Consider the following 17,781-nt stretch of genomic DNA (forward strand, 5'->3'; position numbering starts at 1 on the left):
CGGGTTTAGGTGTGAGCCCTGAGGAGGCAGCGTTTTCTGGGCTTCTCTCTGGTTCTCTCTCTCCAGAAGGTTCTGCCGGTTCCCCCAGCTTTGGGTACCCGGCTCTGCATCGCGCCGCCATGATGGGTCATCGTCCGGTGCTCGTGCTTAGTGAGTTGTGGGGAAGGTTGGGAAGGGACTCCCCTCGCCGCCCCCCTTTTTCTGCACTTTACAGCCTTGCCCCAGCGCAGTCGCGCCCTGGTTCGGCCACGGAGCCTTCCAGTCGTTCATTTTGGAAGCCCCTTCTCCCGTTTCCCTCTTTTCTTAACCCATTCCCCTGTCTTCGCAAACGCAAACTGACTTTACCCTCGCCGAACGCCTTGTCTTTCCGTGCAGTGACCTCGGAAAGATGCTTCCCACTCGGCGTTCCGTTCTTCACTCCCAACCCTCGCCCCTGCACGCTTCCTTGAGCGATTTTCAATGTGTAGCTGAATGGATAAAGCTTTTTTAATTTGTCCTAGCTTTATAACCTTGGTCCATCCTTTAATAGTGGTGTTGCCTCGGCCAAATAAAGATCGAAATAGTTCCATCTTTATTATTAGGGTTACCAGTATTACCGCGTAGAATTGTGAGGCTTAAATGAGATAAGTAGATACAGTTGTTTAAAAGAGGGTCTGGCAAACAGCGAGTGGTATCCTTGGCCACTTTTTTTTTTTTTTTAATAACTGTTGTGTTGAATTTCCATTTGTCAACCCCTGTTCCTGATGTAACCTTGCTTCTCTCACTGATCATATTATGTTAGATGTAATTATTCTCGCAAATGTCTCCTCCGTTGTAATCTTCCCCACTTAGACTGAGTATTCCCAGATTCTTAATTGGTTCTTTTTACCTTCGGGAACATCCCAGATTTCATATTAACTCATGAGTCCCATTTCATTTGTCTTCCCCGGTATGTTTCTACTCTGTGTAACTTCTTTGCTTCATCCTGCATGATCACTTGACATGCTTGACTAGCCATTTTGCCTTTCTCACCATCTTCTGTGTAAAGAATGCTGTTCCGAGATTTAATCTAATTTCTCTACACCTGGAAAATAACTATTTTAAGACAAGCATTCGCTTAGCTTAACCCAGGGGAAAAAAAACCCTATTTTTTCTGATGAATCCATCAGAAAGATCCATGCAGGATTTTAGTTAACACTACGTGAAATAGGGATCTGAATCCAGAGAGTTGTGTTTAGATTTGATGGGACCGGATCAAAAATTTTACAACAAATTGTAGGGAAAATATAATTTGAAGAGAGGAGTGAGAAAAACATTACTTTGGTGCAGTTATAACCATTGACTTGTCTCTCCTTGTAAGGGCCTTAAGGTGAGTTAGTGGTGCATTGTGCAACCTTTCTGAGGTCCCTGTTAATCCTTGGCATTAGCGGCTGTAACCGATTATGCTCCCTATTAAAGTATGTAGTACACTGTTATCGATGGTAAGTGGGTAACTGAGGCATTCTGATTATATCCAAGCATGAAGTGACCATATCTTGCAAACCCTGATACTTTGAGTGTGTGTTCTTATTCCACAGCACACTGGGGGTCACTGTCAATAATTTATGCTGGGACTGTGGGTATGGATCACCATATCCTAGTATGAGAATGTAAACCCCCAAACTCTTTCCCTTGTTATATAAAGGAGAGATTGATGCTTTTTTAGGGACATCAGCCCTTTGAGAATCCGATACATCTCAGATTATGAATCCTTGCTGTAGATACATGAATGTTTGGTTAGAGGGAAAGTGATGACCAAGATTCCAAAGTTGAAGCTTTGTGGATTGTTTCTTACACCAGGAATTGAAGTAAATAAGTAAGTAGCCATAAGTACGTGTATTTATTTTTTAATAGTTTGTTGAGGTATAATTGATATTTAAAGAGTACAAGTCGATAAACTTTATTCAGTGTATACATCCATGAAACCTGGGTGTGTGTTTATTTTCAAAGATTAGGGAGTAGCTTATATACAGTGAATCAATACTGGTCTGTCGCCCCCCCCCCCCTTTTTTTTTTTAATTTTTATTGAAGGATAGTTGCTTTATAGTATTTTGTTGTTTTCTGTTGAACCTCAACATGAATCAACCGTAGGTATACGTATATCCCTCCCTTGTGAATCTCCCTCCCATGCCTTTTGTTTTTATCTGTTTTAGGCCAGAACACAAAGCGTGAATCTGGAAGAAAAGTTCAATCTGGAAACATCAATGCTGCCAAGGTAGCATATTTTTTAAATTGTTTCTAGTAGTTTCCCTGTATTTGTATTTCTGTATTTGTTTGTGATTTGATGGAAGAAAATTTGATTTCCTTTCCTTCAGGACATTTCCCTTTTGGTGATAAGGAGAAGGAAGCCTTCCTTCTCTGAGATGGGTCTCATGGTCTTCTTTTTTGTTTGTTTGTTTTTTTAATGGTCTTCTTATATTGTGCATATTATATTGCATGTTTGTGTTTGTCTCCCATAGTAGACTGAATTACTTGGGTAAAAGAACTATGTTAATTTCCTTTTGTGTTTGTGGTACTCACTGTAGATCCTGGATAGGTATACTCAGTAAATAGGTTTTGAATGAAAGAATAAAATAGCCCTGATATAATTTAACATGGGGTGGAAGCCACTATCATGGAAGGAAATACAAATGTATGGACTTTTCAGTTATCTGTGGACTGCTGGGAAACTGAAGCTGTGAGAGCTGTGTCCCTTTTTTTTTCCTTGCGAAAAGTTATTCCTTTGCACATCCAGAAAACATTCCCAAAGGGGGAAAGACAAAGAACAGAATCTTGCCATATGACACCCTATATTGAAAGTAGTTGCCAACCCTATTTTGGACGTGTCCTTGTTAAAACACTGGCTCTGTGGGTTGCCCATGCCCCTTCCCCTGAAACACACAATCACCATCCTCTGGTTTGTGCTTAACATGTTTTGTATTTTCCTTCCAATAGACTATCGCAGATATCATCCGAACATGTTTGGGACCCAAGTCTATGATGAAGGTAGGCTTATCTCATACTGAAACCAGCTACACATTTTCCCTTTCTGTTTTCTGGGACACTTAAATATAACTGTTGCTTTGGTCCTAGATGCTTTTGGACCCCATGGGAGGCATTGTGATGACCAATGATGGCAATGCCATTCTTCGAGAGGTACGACTTTTCATTTTGTTTTCTAATGTTTTATAAAAGACATATAAAGAAATAATGTAAATAATGGTTAGTTTCTTTGGGCTGCTTACAAGTTACCACAAGACTGTGTGACTTGAAACAACAGAAATTTATTCTCATGAGCTGGAGGCTGGGGGTCCAGACTCAATGTGTCAGTAGTGACACACTCCCTCTGAAGCCTCTAGGGAAGTACTCTTCCTCTTCTAGCTTCAGAATCTTGACCACATTCCTTGGCTTATAAACTCTCCTTCTGTCATATGGCATTCTTTTGTGTGTCTTCACCATCCCAGTGGTTGGATTTAGAGCCTACCCTGATTTGTCCTATAACCTCATCCTAACTTGATTTCATCTGCAAAGGCTGTATTTCCAAATATGGTTGCATTCACAGTTTCCAGGGGGTGAGGTATCAGCATGTTTTTTCAGAGGCCACAATTCAACCACCACAACGGTGCTCCTAATAAATTAGCTAAAAAATACTGTTCTGTTCTCAAGAAACTTTAATAGTTAAGTTGTCCTAATGCATTCCTCCTCCTTCCCCCTTCCCTACTGCAAGAAACTACTTGAAAAAGTGGTTTACTTAGACATCTTGGGGGCCAGTTTTAATCTTTAAATCTGTGATCAGACAATAAAAGGGAGTAAGTGTGGAAGCAAGAATCTTTAGAGTTAGGACCAAGCAGAATGGGTTAAGAGGTCTTTGAGTAGTGTTGATTCAATGAAGTCTACATTTTTGTTTTTCTAATTATTTATGGCTTTGCTGGGTCTTCATTGTTACGCATGGGCTTTCTTTAGTTGCGGTGAGCAGGAGCTACTCTTCATTGCAGTGTGAGGGCTTCTCATTGCCGTAGCTTCTCTTGTTCCCAACTACAAGCTCTAGGGTCCGCGGGTCGGTGGTTGTGGCACATGGGCTTAGTTGCTCTGCAGCATGTGGGATCTTCACAGACCAGGGATCAAACCCGTGTCCCCTTCATGGGCGAGTGGATTCTTAACCACCAGGGACCACGAGGGTAGCCCTGTACTTTTCTTTTCAGATTCAAGTACAGCATCCAGCGGCCAAATCCATGATTGAAATTAGCCGGACACAGGATGAAGAGGTTGGAGATGGGACCACGTCAGTAATTATTCTTGGTAAGAAGAGAATGGAAGGTTGATAAGGAAAATTAGATTGAAACATTAGATTTTTGCCAGAGATAATGTCAGTCTTCTTTCTATTTTTGCCACACTGCTCAGTATGTGGGATCTTAGTTCCCTGACCAGGGATCAAACCAGCACTCCCTGCAGTGGAAGTACAGTGTCTTAACCACTGTACTGCCAGGGAAGTCCCCTGAGTCGTATTTTAAGAACTTGTTGCTAATTTTCTATGTATTCTGTCCCAACTGAGCATAAAATGTACATCATGGTAAAGAATAAGTTTTTCAAATGTGTTAGAGTAAAATACAGTCTATTCTCATTACAGTAAATTATTTTCTATAAAGTCACCACAAACACCGAATTAGTGACTAAACCATCACTCCAGGAGGTAGTACAGGATTAGAGGTCTTTGAGCCTCTGGTCACATATTTATCAAGCGTAAATATGTGTTTTATGTTTTGTTTTAAAGATAACCTTATTTAATGTATGTTGTTGACTCATTAACATTGAACTCGGGCCCAGTATCACTGTAACTCACGCCTGAACTAAGCTTATCTAATAAGTTTGTTGTCTTTACAAGACACGTCAGAGCCTTCTTGTACATGGGAAAACTTAAGGGCTTTCAACAGTGAAATCACCCAAGAAAATGCACAAATTTGAGGAAAACTTGCCACCAAATATACCACATAAAGGACACTTTTTTACAAAATGAGAGCTGAAACAAGGCAGAGCATTCAGTCTTGCCTGGGAATTGTATGCATTGGGTGATTTAAATTTTTCTTCTCTGCATGTCTGTGAATGACCATTTAAGTGCAGTAAATACTTATTTTGAGATTACAGATTTTAGTGAGTAGTAAAATAGACAAATACAGAATCTTAAGACTGAGTCTTAGCTATACATGTTTTAATGGCTAATCTTTCTGCATCCTGTGGGATCATAAAACATCCTTTTGAAAACTTAGTGTGTTGCCTTTGTTTTGTAAATTTTCGGTTGATTGTGAAGTTTTTATAATAGCATTCATTTTGATAATACCTGTAGCAACGTGAGAATTCTGATGGTAATCTTACTGGCTTAGTAATAGAGACTCTGCCTGTCAACGCAGGAGGCTCTGGTTTGATCCCTGGGTTGGGAAGATCCCCTGGAGAAGGACATGGCAATCCACTCTAGTATTCTTGCATGGGAAATCCCATTGACAGTGAAGCCTGATGGACCAGAGTCCATGGTGTTGAAAAAGTTGAATACTAACAACAATCTTAGTTGAATCTCCTGGAGATACTAAATAGGTTAAGTATCCATAGGTCTAGATATCTTAAACATAGCTATTTAAAAAAAACCAAAATATTGTTATTTCTGAAGATAACTTCTATGATACTGTTCTGGTTGCTGTTTAACAGGGCATAGTCTTTTCTAAGTTACTAGAGCATCTTTTAAAATATTTGATTATCTTTTAATATACTTAAGTCACTTATGAATTCTAAAGTATCGAAATCAAACATCTGAGCAGATGCCAGAGAGTAGGTATGTGAACTTTGACACATTTGTGTACATTTTAAGAATTCGTGTCAGTGGACCTGATAGCATAAGCATTTTGTAAAAGGCCCTTTTTTTGACCAAAATAATGGTGTTTAGAAGCAGACTTTTACATGTCAGTGTGTATTTGTATTACTCTGTGTTTGTGTGTGTTTTAATTAGAATTAAAAAGTAAGGACAGTTTTTAAAAGAAAGGGCCATTTTACCAGTGATTCTTCTTCCAAAGGGTAAGTTTTTATGGGTATTTGCTAGGTATAAAGTTTTGTGGGCAGGATTATTTTCAGTACCCACAGTTTGACTATATCTTAGGTATTGAAATAATAATCAAATCAATTTTCCTTTATGTATTTTTCTTTCTTTTTAGAATCTTTGGGAAAATGTTAACTGTTTAAGAAACTGATGACATATTTAGTTAGATCACAGAATTAAATAAACCCTAGGATCAATCTTTAATCATTTAAAATGTATCTGATGAGAATACTTTATTTCAGAGTTGGCTTGTACAGAGTGCAAAATTTGAAATAGTGTTGGCATACCTTTTGGGCAGACCTGCTTTAGAAGAAAAGAGCAGGTACTTTAGAAGCTTTAATGAAGTTGTTTTGATACCCAGATACTTTTAAGATGTTACAGTATATCTATCTTTTCTCAGCTGGGGAGATGCTCTCTGTGGCTGAGCACTTCCTGGAGCAGCAGATGCACCCAACAGTGGTGATCAGTGCTTACCGCAAGGCATTGGATGACATGATCAGCACCCTTAAGAAAATAAGGTATTGAAGGTGGGGACCAGAAGCGGGTGGTGTCAACCAAGGGAGGCCTGGAAGACTGATCTGTTCTTAGGTGGCAAAGGAAGGCTGGGCACATGACCAATAGTTCGTGTTATTTTGCAGCAAGAAAGAAGGGAGCAAATTGAAGGGAAGGATAAAGGGAATAAAAGTTTTTAGAAAATGGCAAAGGATCCAAAGCAGACAAATAAAAAGAGCTAGGTTCAGTTCTTCAAAATATGTTTTGGTTACATGCAATCTGCTAGTTTCCATGTTAGACACTGCCTTGGGGAATGTATAGTAAGTGAAATAGAGCTTCACTCCAAAGTTTTAGATTCTAGTAGGAGAAATAAGGAGTTAGATAACTGTGATTATTGAAGACTTAATATTAAAATATCCTACCATCATGTATGATTATAACTAATCCAGTCAGTACTCTCTGTAATACAAAGTGTTGGATAATAGTCTTCTGTATTCATTAAAATGAAAAGGATGATACTGAAAATGATATTTGAATCCAGTCTAGTTATCACAGAACTTACTGTTGGTCTGTGTTTTCTGAGTGCTATAAGGTATAATAAAAAGAATATAAAAATGTGTGACTTCTACTTAAGGGAATGTCAGTTAAATGAGATGATACAAAATGCAAAACTTTTTTTTTTATTAAAACAGTTGTTTAAAAAATAAAACCAACTCATATTCTTAAGCTGTTGGATACACAGGTACCCAGCAGTGTGGAGCGCTTTGTATTGTACTGCCTGCTATTAAGAAACAAAGTGTTTGATAACTAGCACTCTTAGAGAATGAGGTGTTTGATTGAAGATAATTTTATGAAGTAAGCTTTGTAAGAATGTAGAGATAAAAAGGATTTATTGAATGTTTGGAGCTGAATCATTAACATTTTTCTTTTTATCAAGCAGTAACTTCTTAATGTCTTAGATAATACTTTTGGAGCTATTGCTTTTTTCTGTAAAACACATGATTCAACAACTATTTAATGTTTGCTTATTGTGTGTCTTACACTGTTGTTAAAAGGGATTTCAGCAATATGTGAAAATTTGGACAAGATAGTATCCAAGGTCTTCTACAACTTTCAGGATTTTTTAGTTAAGGGATGAAGTTTCAAAGATAAAATATGTCTTAAGTTAAAGTTATATAGAGTGTATATGGTTGGAGCAGAAAGTAGAGAGAATATCATACTGTAAACTCTTAAAATGTGGAGAGTTGTCAGAGAAGGGAGCAGATTATTCAGGGATTTGAGACACCTTCCAGGGATGGGTTAATTGTAAGCTTGCTAAAAAAGCAGAAGATGGACAAGGTTACTTCTTGATAACACTTTAGTTTCCTATGTAGGAACAGATGTCCCCTTCTTCTGCCTGTTGGCCCACTGTTATTAGCCGTCAAGCTGTAAATGAGGAATTTCTTAAATATCCAAGATCCCCCAAGCATATTACCCGTTTTTCTTTTCTCCAGTATCCCTGTCGACACCAGTAACCGAGATACAATGCTGAACATCATCAACAGCTCCATTACTACCAAAGTAATCAGTCGGTGGTCGTCTTTGGCTTGCAACATTGCCCTGGATGCTGTCAAAACTGTACAGTTTGAGGAGAATGGCCGGAAAGAGATTGACATCAAGAAATATGCAAGGGTAGAAAAGGTAAACTCTTCAAGTGTGTACTTTGGAAACAAATTATTTCCTAGCATCACATTTGTGGAGGAAGTAAGTTTAAATCAGAGCAAGATACCTTTATTATTAGAACCAGAAAGAAGAGTATTTGCTACCTGGAAAACAAAAATCTTGAAAAAGAGGGTACTAAGGAGGTATCTGAAATAACTCTGTTAGCTTCACTGCTCTCTCTGCCTATGGTTTACAGGGGCAAGGGAAAGGCTTTTTAATTTATTTTTTTGTCATCTGTATTTGTGTGCATATCAGACACTAGGTCAGGAAATAAGGACTCTACACTGTAGCACTAATAAGCCCTAGAAAGCTTTCTCCATCCCATAAGATTTAAAAGTAGCATTAATAACTTGTGACCAGAAGAGGGAGCCCTATACCTAAAATTCATGGAAATCTCTTTCAGGAGGTAGAAAAATGTGCCCCTTTAAATCTTTATCAATCACTGAACTGTTTTCAGCCAACCTTCAAATTGTGTGTCATGGTCTAAGATTGATGTGCTTCTTAGAGAGAAAGGTGATTGCAACTGTAGTTGTTTTGGGGGTTTGTGGAAAAAAGATACTTTGGAAGTCTGAAATGGTGGTTATTTGGGAAAGATGAATGTCTGAAAAGGAAGTTGAAAACAGTTGTCTCCTGGTTGTGGATTAAAGTAATTCTTTTGCTCAGATACCTGGGGGCATCATTGAAGACTCGTGTGTTTTACGTGGAGTCATGATTAACAAGGATGTGACCCATCCACGAATGCGACGCTATATCAAGAACCCTCGCATTGTGTTGCTGGATTCTTCTCTGGAATATAAGAAAGGAGAGAGCCAGGTAAGGGCACTGCCCTGTTCCGTAAAGTTGGTGCAAGAGTCTGTTACTATACCAGGGAAATAAGTGCTTATTACATGCCTCCTGTGTGTCTTCTACATGCAATCTCTGATGCTTACAACAACCCTTAAGAGCAAATGATACCAACTTCCATTTTACACATGAGGGATCTGTAGCTCAGGGAAGTTAGGTCCATTGCTTCAGGAACATAGCTTGTATTGGCCAAATCAGGATTTGAACCAGCTCTGTTTGACTTCCATTCCAGAGTATCATGCAACCTTTTCTAATGCATTAGTAGAACATGGAGTAGGAGTTAATTTGAGCTTTGAAGTGCTAAAAAATTTCCAGAGGACAGGAAACTCACAAGGCTCCATCACACTTGAATAAAACAAAGCAACTGAAGCTTATCAAACAGTGATTGGGAACAAGAATCATTATTAGTTGGGAAAATTAAGACCCTGAGTTACCCTGCATGCTGACAAGTCAGAAGAAACATTGAACTAAGTGGCTATAGACCTTAGCCAAACTCTCCACTAATTGCATTGTGACTTTTCCTTCCAGTAAATAACTAAATGGAGTTAAACTAGATGTAGATGATTGCTGGAGCTAAACTGGTGTACAGAGGTGTTGGATCATGGTTTGTTCTAGCTCTTGCTTTCTGGGATACAGGAGAGGGCTAGACAGAGGTGGGGTGGGTGTGTGTCACCTCCTCAGTCGTGTGCGACTCTGCGACCCTGTGGACTGTAGCCCGTTAGGCTCCTCTGTTCATGGGATTCTCTATGCAAGAATACTGGAGTATGTTGCCATTTCCTTCTATACCAGAGGGAGTGTAGTAGCAGCTAAAGAGCTTCACCAGTTCAGAATTTTTAATTCATGGTAACTTTTCTTCACCACATAGACTGACATTGAGATCACACGAGAGGAAGACTTCACCCGAATTCTTCAAATGGAAGAAGAGTACATTCAGCAGCTCTGTGAGGACATTATCCAGCTGAAGCCAGATGTGGTCATCACAGAGAAGGGCATCTCCGGTAGGACTACATTCATTTTTCCAGACTGCTGTTGTGGTAGAAGAGGATGGGTAATTTTTTTCACCCCATGTTGTCATGTACTGAACATAATTTACAGATGATGGTTAGGGTACATGGAAGATAAAAGCAGTTCAGAACCTGGAGTTTCTGGCTTCCAACTTGACATCTCTGTTTCTACAGATTTAGCTCAGCACTACCTCATGCGAGCAAATATCACAGCCATCCGCAGAGTCCGGAAGACAGATAATAATCGCATTGCTAGGTGAGTAGGTCAGGTAAAAATAAAATTGTGCTCCTTTCCATGTGTTTTTATTTCATAGCTTCATAATGTAGTCATCATTATCTGATAAAGCTTAACAGGATACAATCAGCCAAATCATTTACAGGTGGAAATAACATGGGATTAGCCATCTGCCCTCTCAGAGGTCCTCTAGAGTAACAATTATCTGCTTCATGAGACTCTATTGCTCCTAGCCAGTAGTGAACAGCTTATGCTTAGACATCTGTGATCACCACCTTGGTGTAGGGGTCCATTTCAGAATAGTCTGTTTTAACTAGCTCAGAATATGATAGAACCAATAATTAACTTGGTTGGATCCTCAGTTACTGTTAATGCAATCTTAGATTGCATTCACTACTTCAGCATGGATATCTAGGCTTAGTTCCATCTTTTTTTTTCTTTTTTTTTTTAGAATTGATTTTTTTTTATGTTAAGTCTGTCCTATCATCACATAATATACGCCATAGATCCAAATGCGATTTTATACTTAAAACGGTTGCTCTGAAATGGGTCAGGGCATGCATGCATATATATAGTTGACTCTCATGCCCATGAGTGGAGGGAAAGAATGACAGATAAAAAATTAGCCCTACATTCATTAAAATGGGATCAGACATACTTACCTTCCTTCTTGCTTGACCTTTGTTTTGTTTTTAGTACAGTCCCGTTATTGGCCTTGAGATCTAACTGGGCAATATAGGACAAGTTCGACATAGAAATGACCATTATGTCAAATATGCATAAGAACTCATTTGTCCCAAATTTTAGGGTCTACTGAATATACTTTGAGTTAAACAGTATCTCATTGTAGTAATTCTCTTAGGTGTGTACACTTATAAAACTATATTAGTTTAAGGAAACTTCACCTCTATATTTGGAAATCTGTTTTACCAGGCAGCCAAGATCTCTCAAGTTAGGTAGAAATGTTACTTGCAATCCACTTTTGCCCTTCGTTTATCCCCCACCACAGACTCTAGGGACCAGGAAGATGAGTAAAAGTATCTGACATCATCTGGTCTTCTCCCTGTCCCCCTCCTCCCCATCTAATCATTAGAGCCTGTGGGGCCCGGATAGTCAGCCGGCCAGAGGAACTGAGAGAAGAGGATGTTGGAACAGGGGCAGGCCTGTTGGAAATCAAGAAAATTGGAGATGAGTACTTTACATTCATCACTGAATGCAAAGATCCCAAGGCCTGCACAATTCTTCTCCGTGGGGCCAGCAAAGAGATTCTCTCGGTGAGTCAGCCTTAGAAGTGTGACTGAATTGAAGTAGGTCATTCCATTTCTTGAGAGTTTCCCAGAGGGCCTAAAATGTTCCTGTTGGCCGTTTATAGTTACTTATTTGTCATCTGAAGCTACAAATGTTTTTATTTTAAATTGTGGTTAAAAATTTTAAAAATGTAACATACATTGTCTTAACCATTTTTAAGTGTACAGTTAGTTCAGTGTTAAGTGTATTCATATTCTTAATGCAACAGATCTTTAGAACTTTTAACTTGAAATTAATAAATATTACCCTTTTTTTCTTAATGAGGTTAAATAATTTTCCTAAGGCATATAGCTAATAAGTACAGAGTTTCCACTACACTGTGCAGCCTCCTAGGGTATACAGCTAGACAGGACAGAGTAGGGTATAGGTCTGTCAAGCACAGCGGACGAAAGCCTAATATCCCAGAGTGACACCTCCTCCCCCTGGCCTTCTTGGAATTGTAGTTAATGTGTTTTTCCAAAGTTACAGCATCTGCCCTTTGCAAAAGTTTTGAAGGACCTTTCTTAGTCTGGCCTCTGGTGATTTACCAAACTAGGCAGTCAGGAAATCTTTTGGTGCTGCTGGTTTGTCCCTAAGTCATCGAGCTTTGGTTTTATACTATTCGTTTGCTTTCCCAAGGAAGTAGAACGCAACCTCCAGGACGCCATGCAAGTGTGCCGCAATGTTCTTCTGGACCCTCAGCTGGTGCCAGGGGGTGGGGCTTCTGAGATGGCTGTGGCTCATGCCTTGACAGAAAAATCCAAAGCCATGACTGGTGTGGAACAGTGGCCATATCGGGCTGTTGCTCAAGCCCTAGAGGTCATCCCTCGCACCCTTATCCAGAACTGTGGAGCCAGCACCATCCGTCTACTTACCTCCCTTCGGGTGAGTTCCTTTCCATGCTATTCTCTTAGGTAGGAAAAGCTGTGTTTGTTCTAAGAGGATGGTTCATGTCTGTCCTCCCAGGTTCTCCTGGTAGCTTCTTCCCTTAAAAATCTGTCTTAATTTTTACTTTATTTGCAGTCATTGGCATTTTCTTTTATTCCTACCTTATCAATCAGTGTATTTGGTTTTTGTCTAATGGTCTCCGTCAGCTTACTTGTTCCTAATATTTTCCCCTTTAACTATTTATGCTTGTTCAACTACAGGCCAAGCATACCCAGGAGAACTGTGAAACTTGGGGTGTAAATGGTGAGACAGGCACTTTGGTGGACATGAAAGAACTGGGTATCTGGGAACCATTGGCTGTCAAGCTGCAAACGTATAAGACAGCAGTAGAGGTGAGGCAGTCAAAATCATATGCCATGCTATTTAAGTATTCTTGAAAAGATCTCCCAAGGAATTCCATCCACCTGCTTATTTTTAGCTCATTTAAAAAGCAACGTAAAAAAAAATAAAAGCAAGGTAGTAGGAACTTTGCTGGTGGTCCAGTGGTTAAGACTTTACTATCCACTTCAGGGGGTGCAGGTTTAGTATCTAGTTTGGGAGTGAATATCCCACATGCCTTGGGGCCAGAAAACCGAAATATAGAATAGAAATAATATTGTAACAAATTCAGTAAAGACTTTAAAATATGATCCACATGAAAAAGTCTTAAAAATTAAGACCAAGGTAAGGAATTCCCTGCAGACCAGTGGTTAGAACTCTGCTCTGTCACTGCCCAGAGCCCAAGTCTAGCTGCTGCTCAGGGAACTAAGATCTAACAAGCTGTGTGGCACAGCCAAAAGGGGGATAAAAGTTAACTAGCACAAGTAGCATCTCTTGCTTAGGGAGAACTCCATCTACATTCAAGACTATTGAAGGGTAGATTTCAGATAAAATGATAATTATGTAGGAGGAGCTAGGTGATATGTCTGAAAGAAAACAAGTGTCCTTCCTGTCTGCTGACCTCTTGTGGGGCTGTGGTTTTTCTCCTAGACGGCAGTTCTGCTGCTGCGGATTGATGACATCGTCTCAGGCCACAAAAAGAAGGGTGACGACCAGAGCCGGCAGGGTGGAGCTCCTGATGCTGGCCAGGAGTGAGCAGTGGACAAGGCAACCTCAACGCACAGAGCCAACAGAGTCTCCCCCTTCCCTGAGCCAGACTGCCAGGGACACTGTGGATATCTTTGTTTGGAAGGGATCAGGTTGAGGGGCACCCCCAGTCTCTTTCTGTCCCAGCTCAGTTTGCAAAAGGCACTGACATGTAATTCTTCTCTATTGTAAGCTTTCCATTTAGTTTGCTTCCGATGATTAAATCTAAGTCATTTGAGATGGTTGTTATGTGTTTTTCAACCTTGGGTCATATCTCTGCCTCCTGGCAAGGAAAGAGAAGGCAAAAAACCTTACTGGGGAGGAAGAAAGATGGGGATTGAGGTCATTAAGTAACTGTCTTCTTGAGAGGGTATTCTTCAGATTTCTCAGTAGATGCTAGCTGGGATGGCTCTTGGAATTCAAAGCTTGATACTGTAAAGCTTAAAGAAGCACAACTTTGCATTCACCACCCAAAGAACAGGAAGAACCTGTCCAAACTATGGGTATTCCTTGTGTGTGGTTGTATATAGAGCAATACCCGATGTGTGCCAGGGCTCTGGCGTTTGTCCTAAAGAACATAGAGCATGTGTTTTTTGTACTGTATTTTGTAGCTTTTCACAGTCTTTCCTCTCGATACCTAGAATTCTTGCTTTGCTCTCTCCCAGGGTTCTTCCTGATTCCAGTCTGTTCTCGCTGCTGGCTTATTTTCCTGGTGTGTTTGTGTCACAGTAGGGTCTCTACTTTCCCTGCTAGCATTAACAAAGGATGTCCCATTCTGTGCTTCATTTTTATCAAGACAAAAAAAGTCTTGTGACCCTGAGACTTTGGAGCCTAGGTGGGGTTAGCCTTTGATTTCTTCAGAGACCTTCTGGGCCGTCCCCTGTTCCCTTTGTCCTCATGACTCATGCAACCAGATTGTATCTCCTCCGTGACCACAACAGTTAGTATTACTAAGTTTAATATTAGGTGGCATGATAATAGCTAGCACATAGTGCTTATTGTATAATGGGTATGTTTTGCTCACTTTGCATATATTAGTCCTATACAGGACCCTGTAAGATGGGTAATAACCCTGTTTTATTAGGAATCCAAAGCATAAAGTAATTTGTCCAAGGGTCACAAAAATGATCAGTGGCAGGCCTAGAATTCCTGTGTGGATGGTGTGGCTCTAAAGTTGCATTTACAATTAGCAGTGATGACCGGACAGAGGTGTGCTATGGAAAAGGGCCTTTGGAGGTCTGCTCTCATCACACCTGGTATTTAACTTGTGGTTTAACCCAGTCCAAAGATTTCAGCTTTTCGTTTTCTATGAGAGGCTCAGAAATAAGCCTACCTACCTTTTGCTGCAATCTCTGCCTCTACATGAAGTGTTAATTCCCTCAAGAGTTTTCAAACTTTAAAGATAATGAGTTAATTCTCAAAGATCTTGAAGAGATGGTGCTTAAAAGACCTAAAAATTACGGAGGGAGGAATTGCCTCCTCCTCTTTACACTTTTCTAGGTCCATTCTGGTTTTACCTTTAATGGTTAAGTACATGGATAATTGTACGTAGTAGTCTAACCTATGGAAATTCCTCCTGGGATGTTAGATCAATCTCTATCCTTCATCAGAGCTTTCAGAGCCCCTTTGTGCTTCTCAAAGCCTAAATTTAACAGTCATTAAAGTCCACGCAAGAAACTGTTGCCTGCATGAGCTCTAAAATGATTCCATGAACACGGTTTTTGCTGCCACCTTGACTTTGTCATGATTCTTTGGCAAATTCCTGGATTCAACTAAATTCTATTCTGCACCTGCCCCCTCATAAAGCAGTGTTTTGGGGATGGGGGGGAGCCTTGAATCCTGTTAAGCACTCTGTACTCAGCTAAGACACTTGCATATATCCTTACTTGTGCAGTCTAGAGGTGACACTTCAGAGGGTGTAACTACTTTTTTTCTCAAGGAAAGATTTTTAAATTTTATTGATGTGTAGGTGATTTACAGTGTACATTTCTGTTGTACAGCAGAGTGACTTACTTACATTAGTAGATATTCTTTTTCATGTTCTTTTCTGGTTTATCACAGGATAGTGAATGTCGTTCCCTGTGCAGTACAGCAGGACTTTGTGTATGCGTTCTACATATAATAGTGTGCATATTACTGGTCCCAGACTCCCAGTCCTTCTGTCCATCCTTAACCACAGTCTGTTCTGTATGTCTGTGAGTCTGTTTCTGTTTCACGAGTGTGTTCATTTGTGTCATTTTGGGGTTTATTCTTTTTCGGATGTGCAACACAGCATGCAGGTCCTTGCCTCTCTGGCCAGGGATGGTGCCCATACCCTCTGTGGTGGAAGCACAGGTCCTTAACCACGGGCCACACTGGGGAGGTCCCTTTGTGGACATTTTTTTCCCCTTTATAGACTTCTTAACGATGGCCATTTTGAATGGTGTGACATGGCCATGGTGACTGGTGTGTGTGTGTATATATATATATAAACTCATAGTTTATCATTTTTATTGGAGTATAGTTGATTTAATCTAGTTTTGATTTGCATTTCTTTAACAGTGTGATGAGCATCTTTTCATCTGCCTATTGGCCATTTGTATGTTTTCTTTGGAGACATGTCTGTTTAGGTATTCTGCTCATGTTTCAGTTGGGTTGTTTTTCTTTTTTTTTTTTTTTTTGGGTTGTTTTTCTTGCAGTGGAGTTGTATGACCTGTTTGTATACTTTGGAAATTAATCCCTTGTTGGTCACATCATTTGCAAATATCTTCCAGTACATAGGTGGTCTTTTAGTTTTGTTTGTGGTTTCCTTTGCTGTATAGAAGCTTGTAAGTTTGATTAGGTCCCATTTGTTTATTTTTGCTTTTATTTCTGTTATCTTGGGAGACTACCCTAAGAAGTCATCAGTATGATTTGTGTCAGAGATGTTTTGCCTATATTCTCTTAGGAGTTTTATGATGTCGTCTTAAAATTGTCTGTGTCACCTACCTAGTGGTTCAGATGGTAAAGAGTCTGCCTGCAATGCAAGACACCCGGGTTTGATCCCTGGGTTGGGAAGATCCCATGGAGAAGGAAATGACAACCTGCTCCAGTATTTTTGCCTGGAAAATCCCATGAACAGAGGAGCCTGGGGGGCTATAGTCCGTGGTGTCACAAAGAGTCAGACAGGACTGAGCGATTTTCACATACATACATTTGCTTGTAAGCCAGTTGAGTTTGTTTTGTGACTCAGCTGGTAAAGAATCTGCCTACCATGCGGGAGACCTGGGTTCAGTCCCTGGCTTGGGAAGGTCCCCTAGAGAAGGGGAAGGCTGCCCACTCCAGGATTCTGGCCTGGAGAATTCCATGGACTGTATTGTATAGTCCATGGGCTTGCAGAGTCAGGCCCAACTGAGTGACTTTCACTTTGTGTATGGTATGAGGTGTGTTCTACCTTTGATTTACATGAGACTGTCCAGCTTTTCCAACACAACTTGCTGAAGATACTTTTCTTCATTCTATATTCTTGCCTCCCTTGTCAAAGATGAGTTGTCCATTGGTGTTTGTGTTTATTTCTGGACTCTGTTTTGTTCCATTGATTCATATGTCTGTCTTTGTGCCGGTATCAAGCTGTTTTGATTACTGTAGCTTTGTAGTAGTGTCTGATGTCTGGGAGGGTTATGCCTCCTGCTTTGTTCTTTTCCCTAAGGGTTGCTTTGGCAGTTCTGGGTCTTTTATGGTTCCATATAAATTTTAGGGTTTGTTCTAGTTCCTGTGAAAAATGTCATGGATAATTTGTTAAGGATCACATTAAATCTATTGATTGCTTTGGGTAGCATGGCAAGAAAAAAATGAAAAATTTTTTTTTTTTTAATTTTTTATTTTTCAGTGGGTTTTGTCATACATTGATATGAATCAGCCATAGAGTTACACATATTCCCCATCCTGGTCCCCCATCCCACTTCCCTCTCCACCCGATTCCTCTGGGTCTTCCCAGCCCACCAGGCCTGAGCACTTGACTCATGCATCCCACCTGGGCTGGTGGTCTGTTTCACCACAGGTAATATACATGCTGTTCTTTCGAAACATCCCACCCTCACCTTCTCCCACAGAGTTCAAAAGTCTGTTCTGTACTTCTGCGTCTCTTCTTCTGCCCTGAATATAGGGCC

General features: G+C 40.1%; 1 protein-coding gene across 2 annotated transcripts; it reads left to right on the forward strand.

Moving 5' to 3' along the window:
• The first annotated feature begins 3 nt into the window (after nt 1-3).
• CCT3 (chaperonin containing TCP1 subunit 3) lies at nt 4-13,892 on the forward strand. 2 transcript variants are annotated; one of them, XM_065902008.1, is made up of 14 exons: nt 4-150; nt 2,172-2,233; nt 2,953-3,003; nt 3,091-3,153; nt 4,200-4,296; nt 6,480-6,597; nt 8,065-8,251; nt 8,936-9,085; nt 9,981-10,113; nt 10,294-10,375; nt 11,448-11,628; nt 12,281-12,526; nt 12,790-12,921; nt 13,559-13,892. In XM_065902008.1, exons 1-14 carry the CDS (start codon nt 120-122, stop codon nt 13,661-13,663), a joined length of 1,638 nt encoding a protein of 545 aa, XP_065758080.1. In that variant the 5' UTR covers nt 4-119; the 3' UTR covers nt 13,664-13,892. The 2 variants fall into 2 exon arrangements, with proteins under 2 accessions (XP_065758080.1, XP_065758072.1); XM_065902000.1 differs by lacking the exon at nt 4-150 and adding an exon at nt 1,761-1,834.
• The last annotated feature ends 3,889 nt before the right edge of the window (nt 13,893-17,781 follow it).

The sequence above is a fragment of the Muntiacus reevesi genome, chromosome 1 (assembly GCF_963930625.1).
Source record: "Muntiacus reevesi chromosome 1, mMunRee1.1, whole genome shotgun sequence".
NCBI classification, from domain to species: Eukaryota; Metazoa; Chordata; class Mammalia; order Artiodactyla; family Cervidae; genus Muntiacus; species Muntiacus reevesi.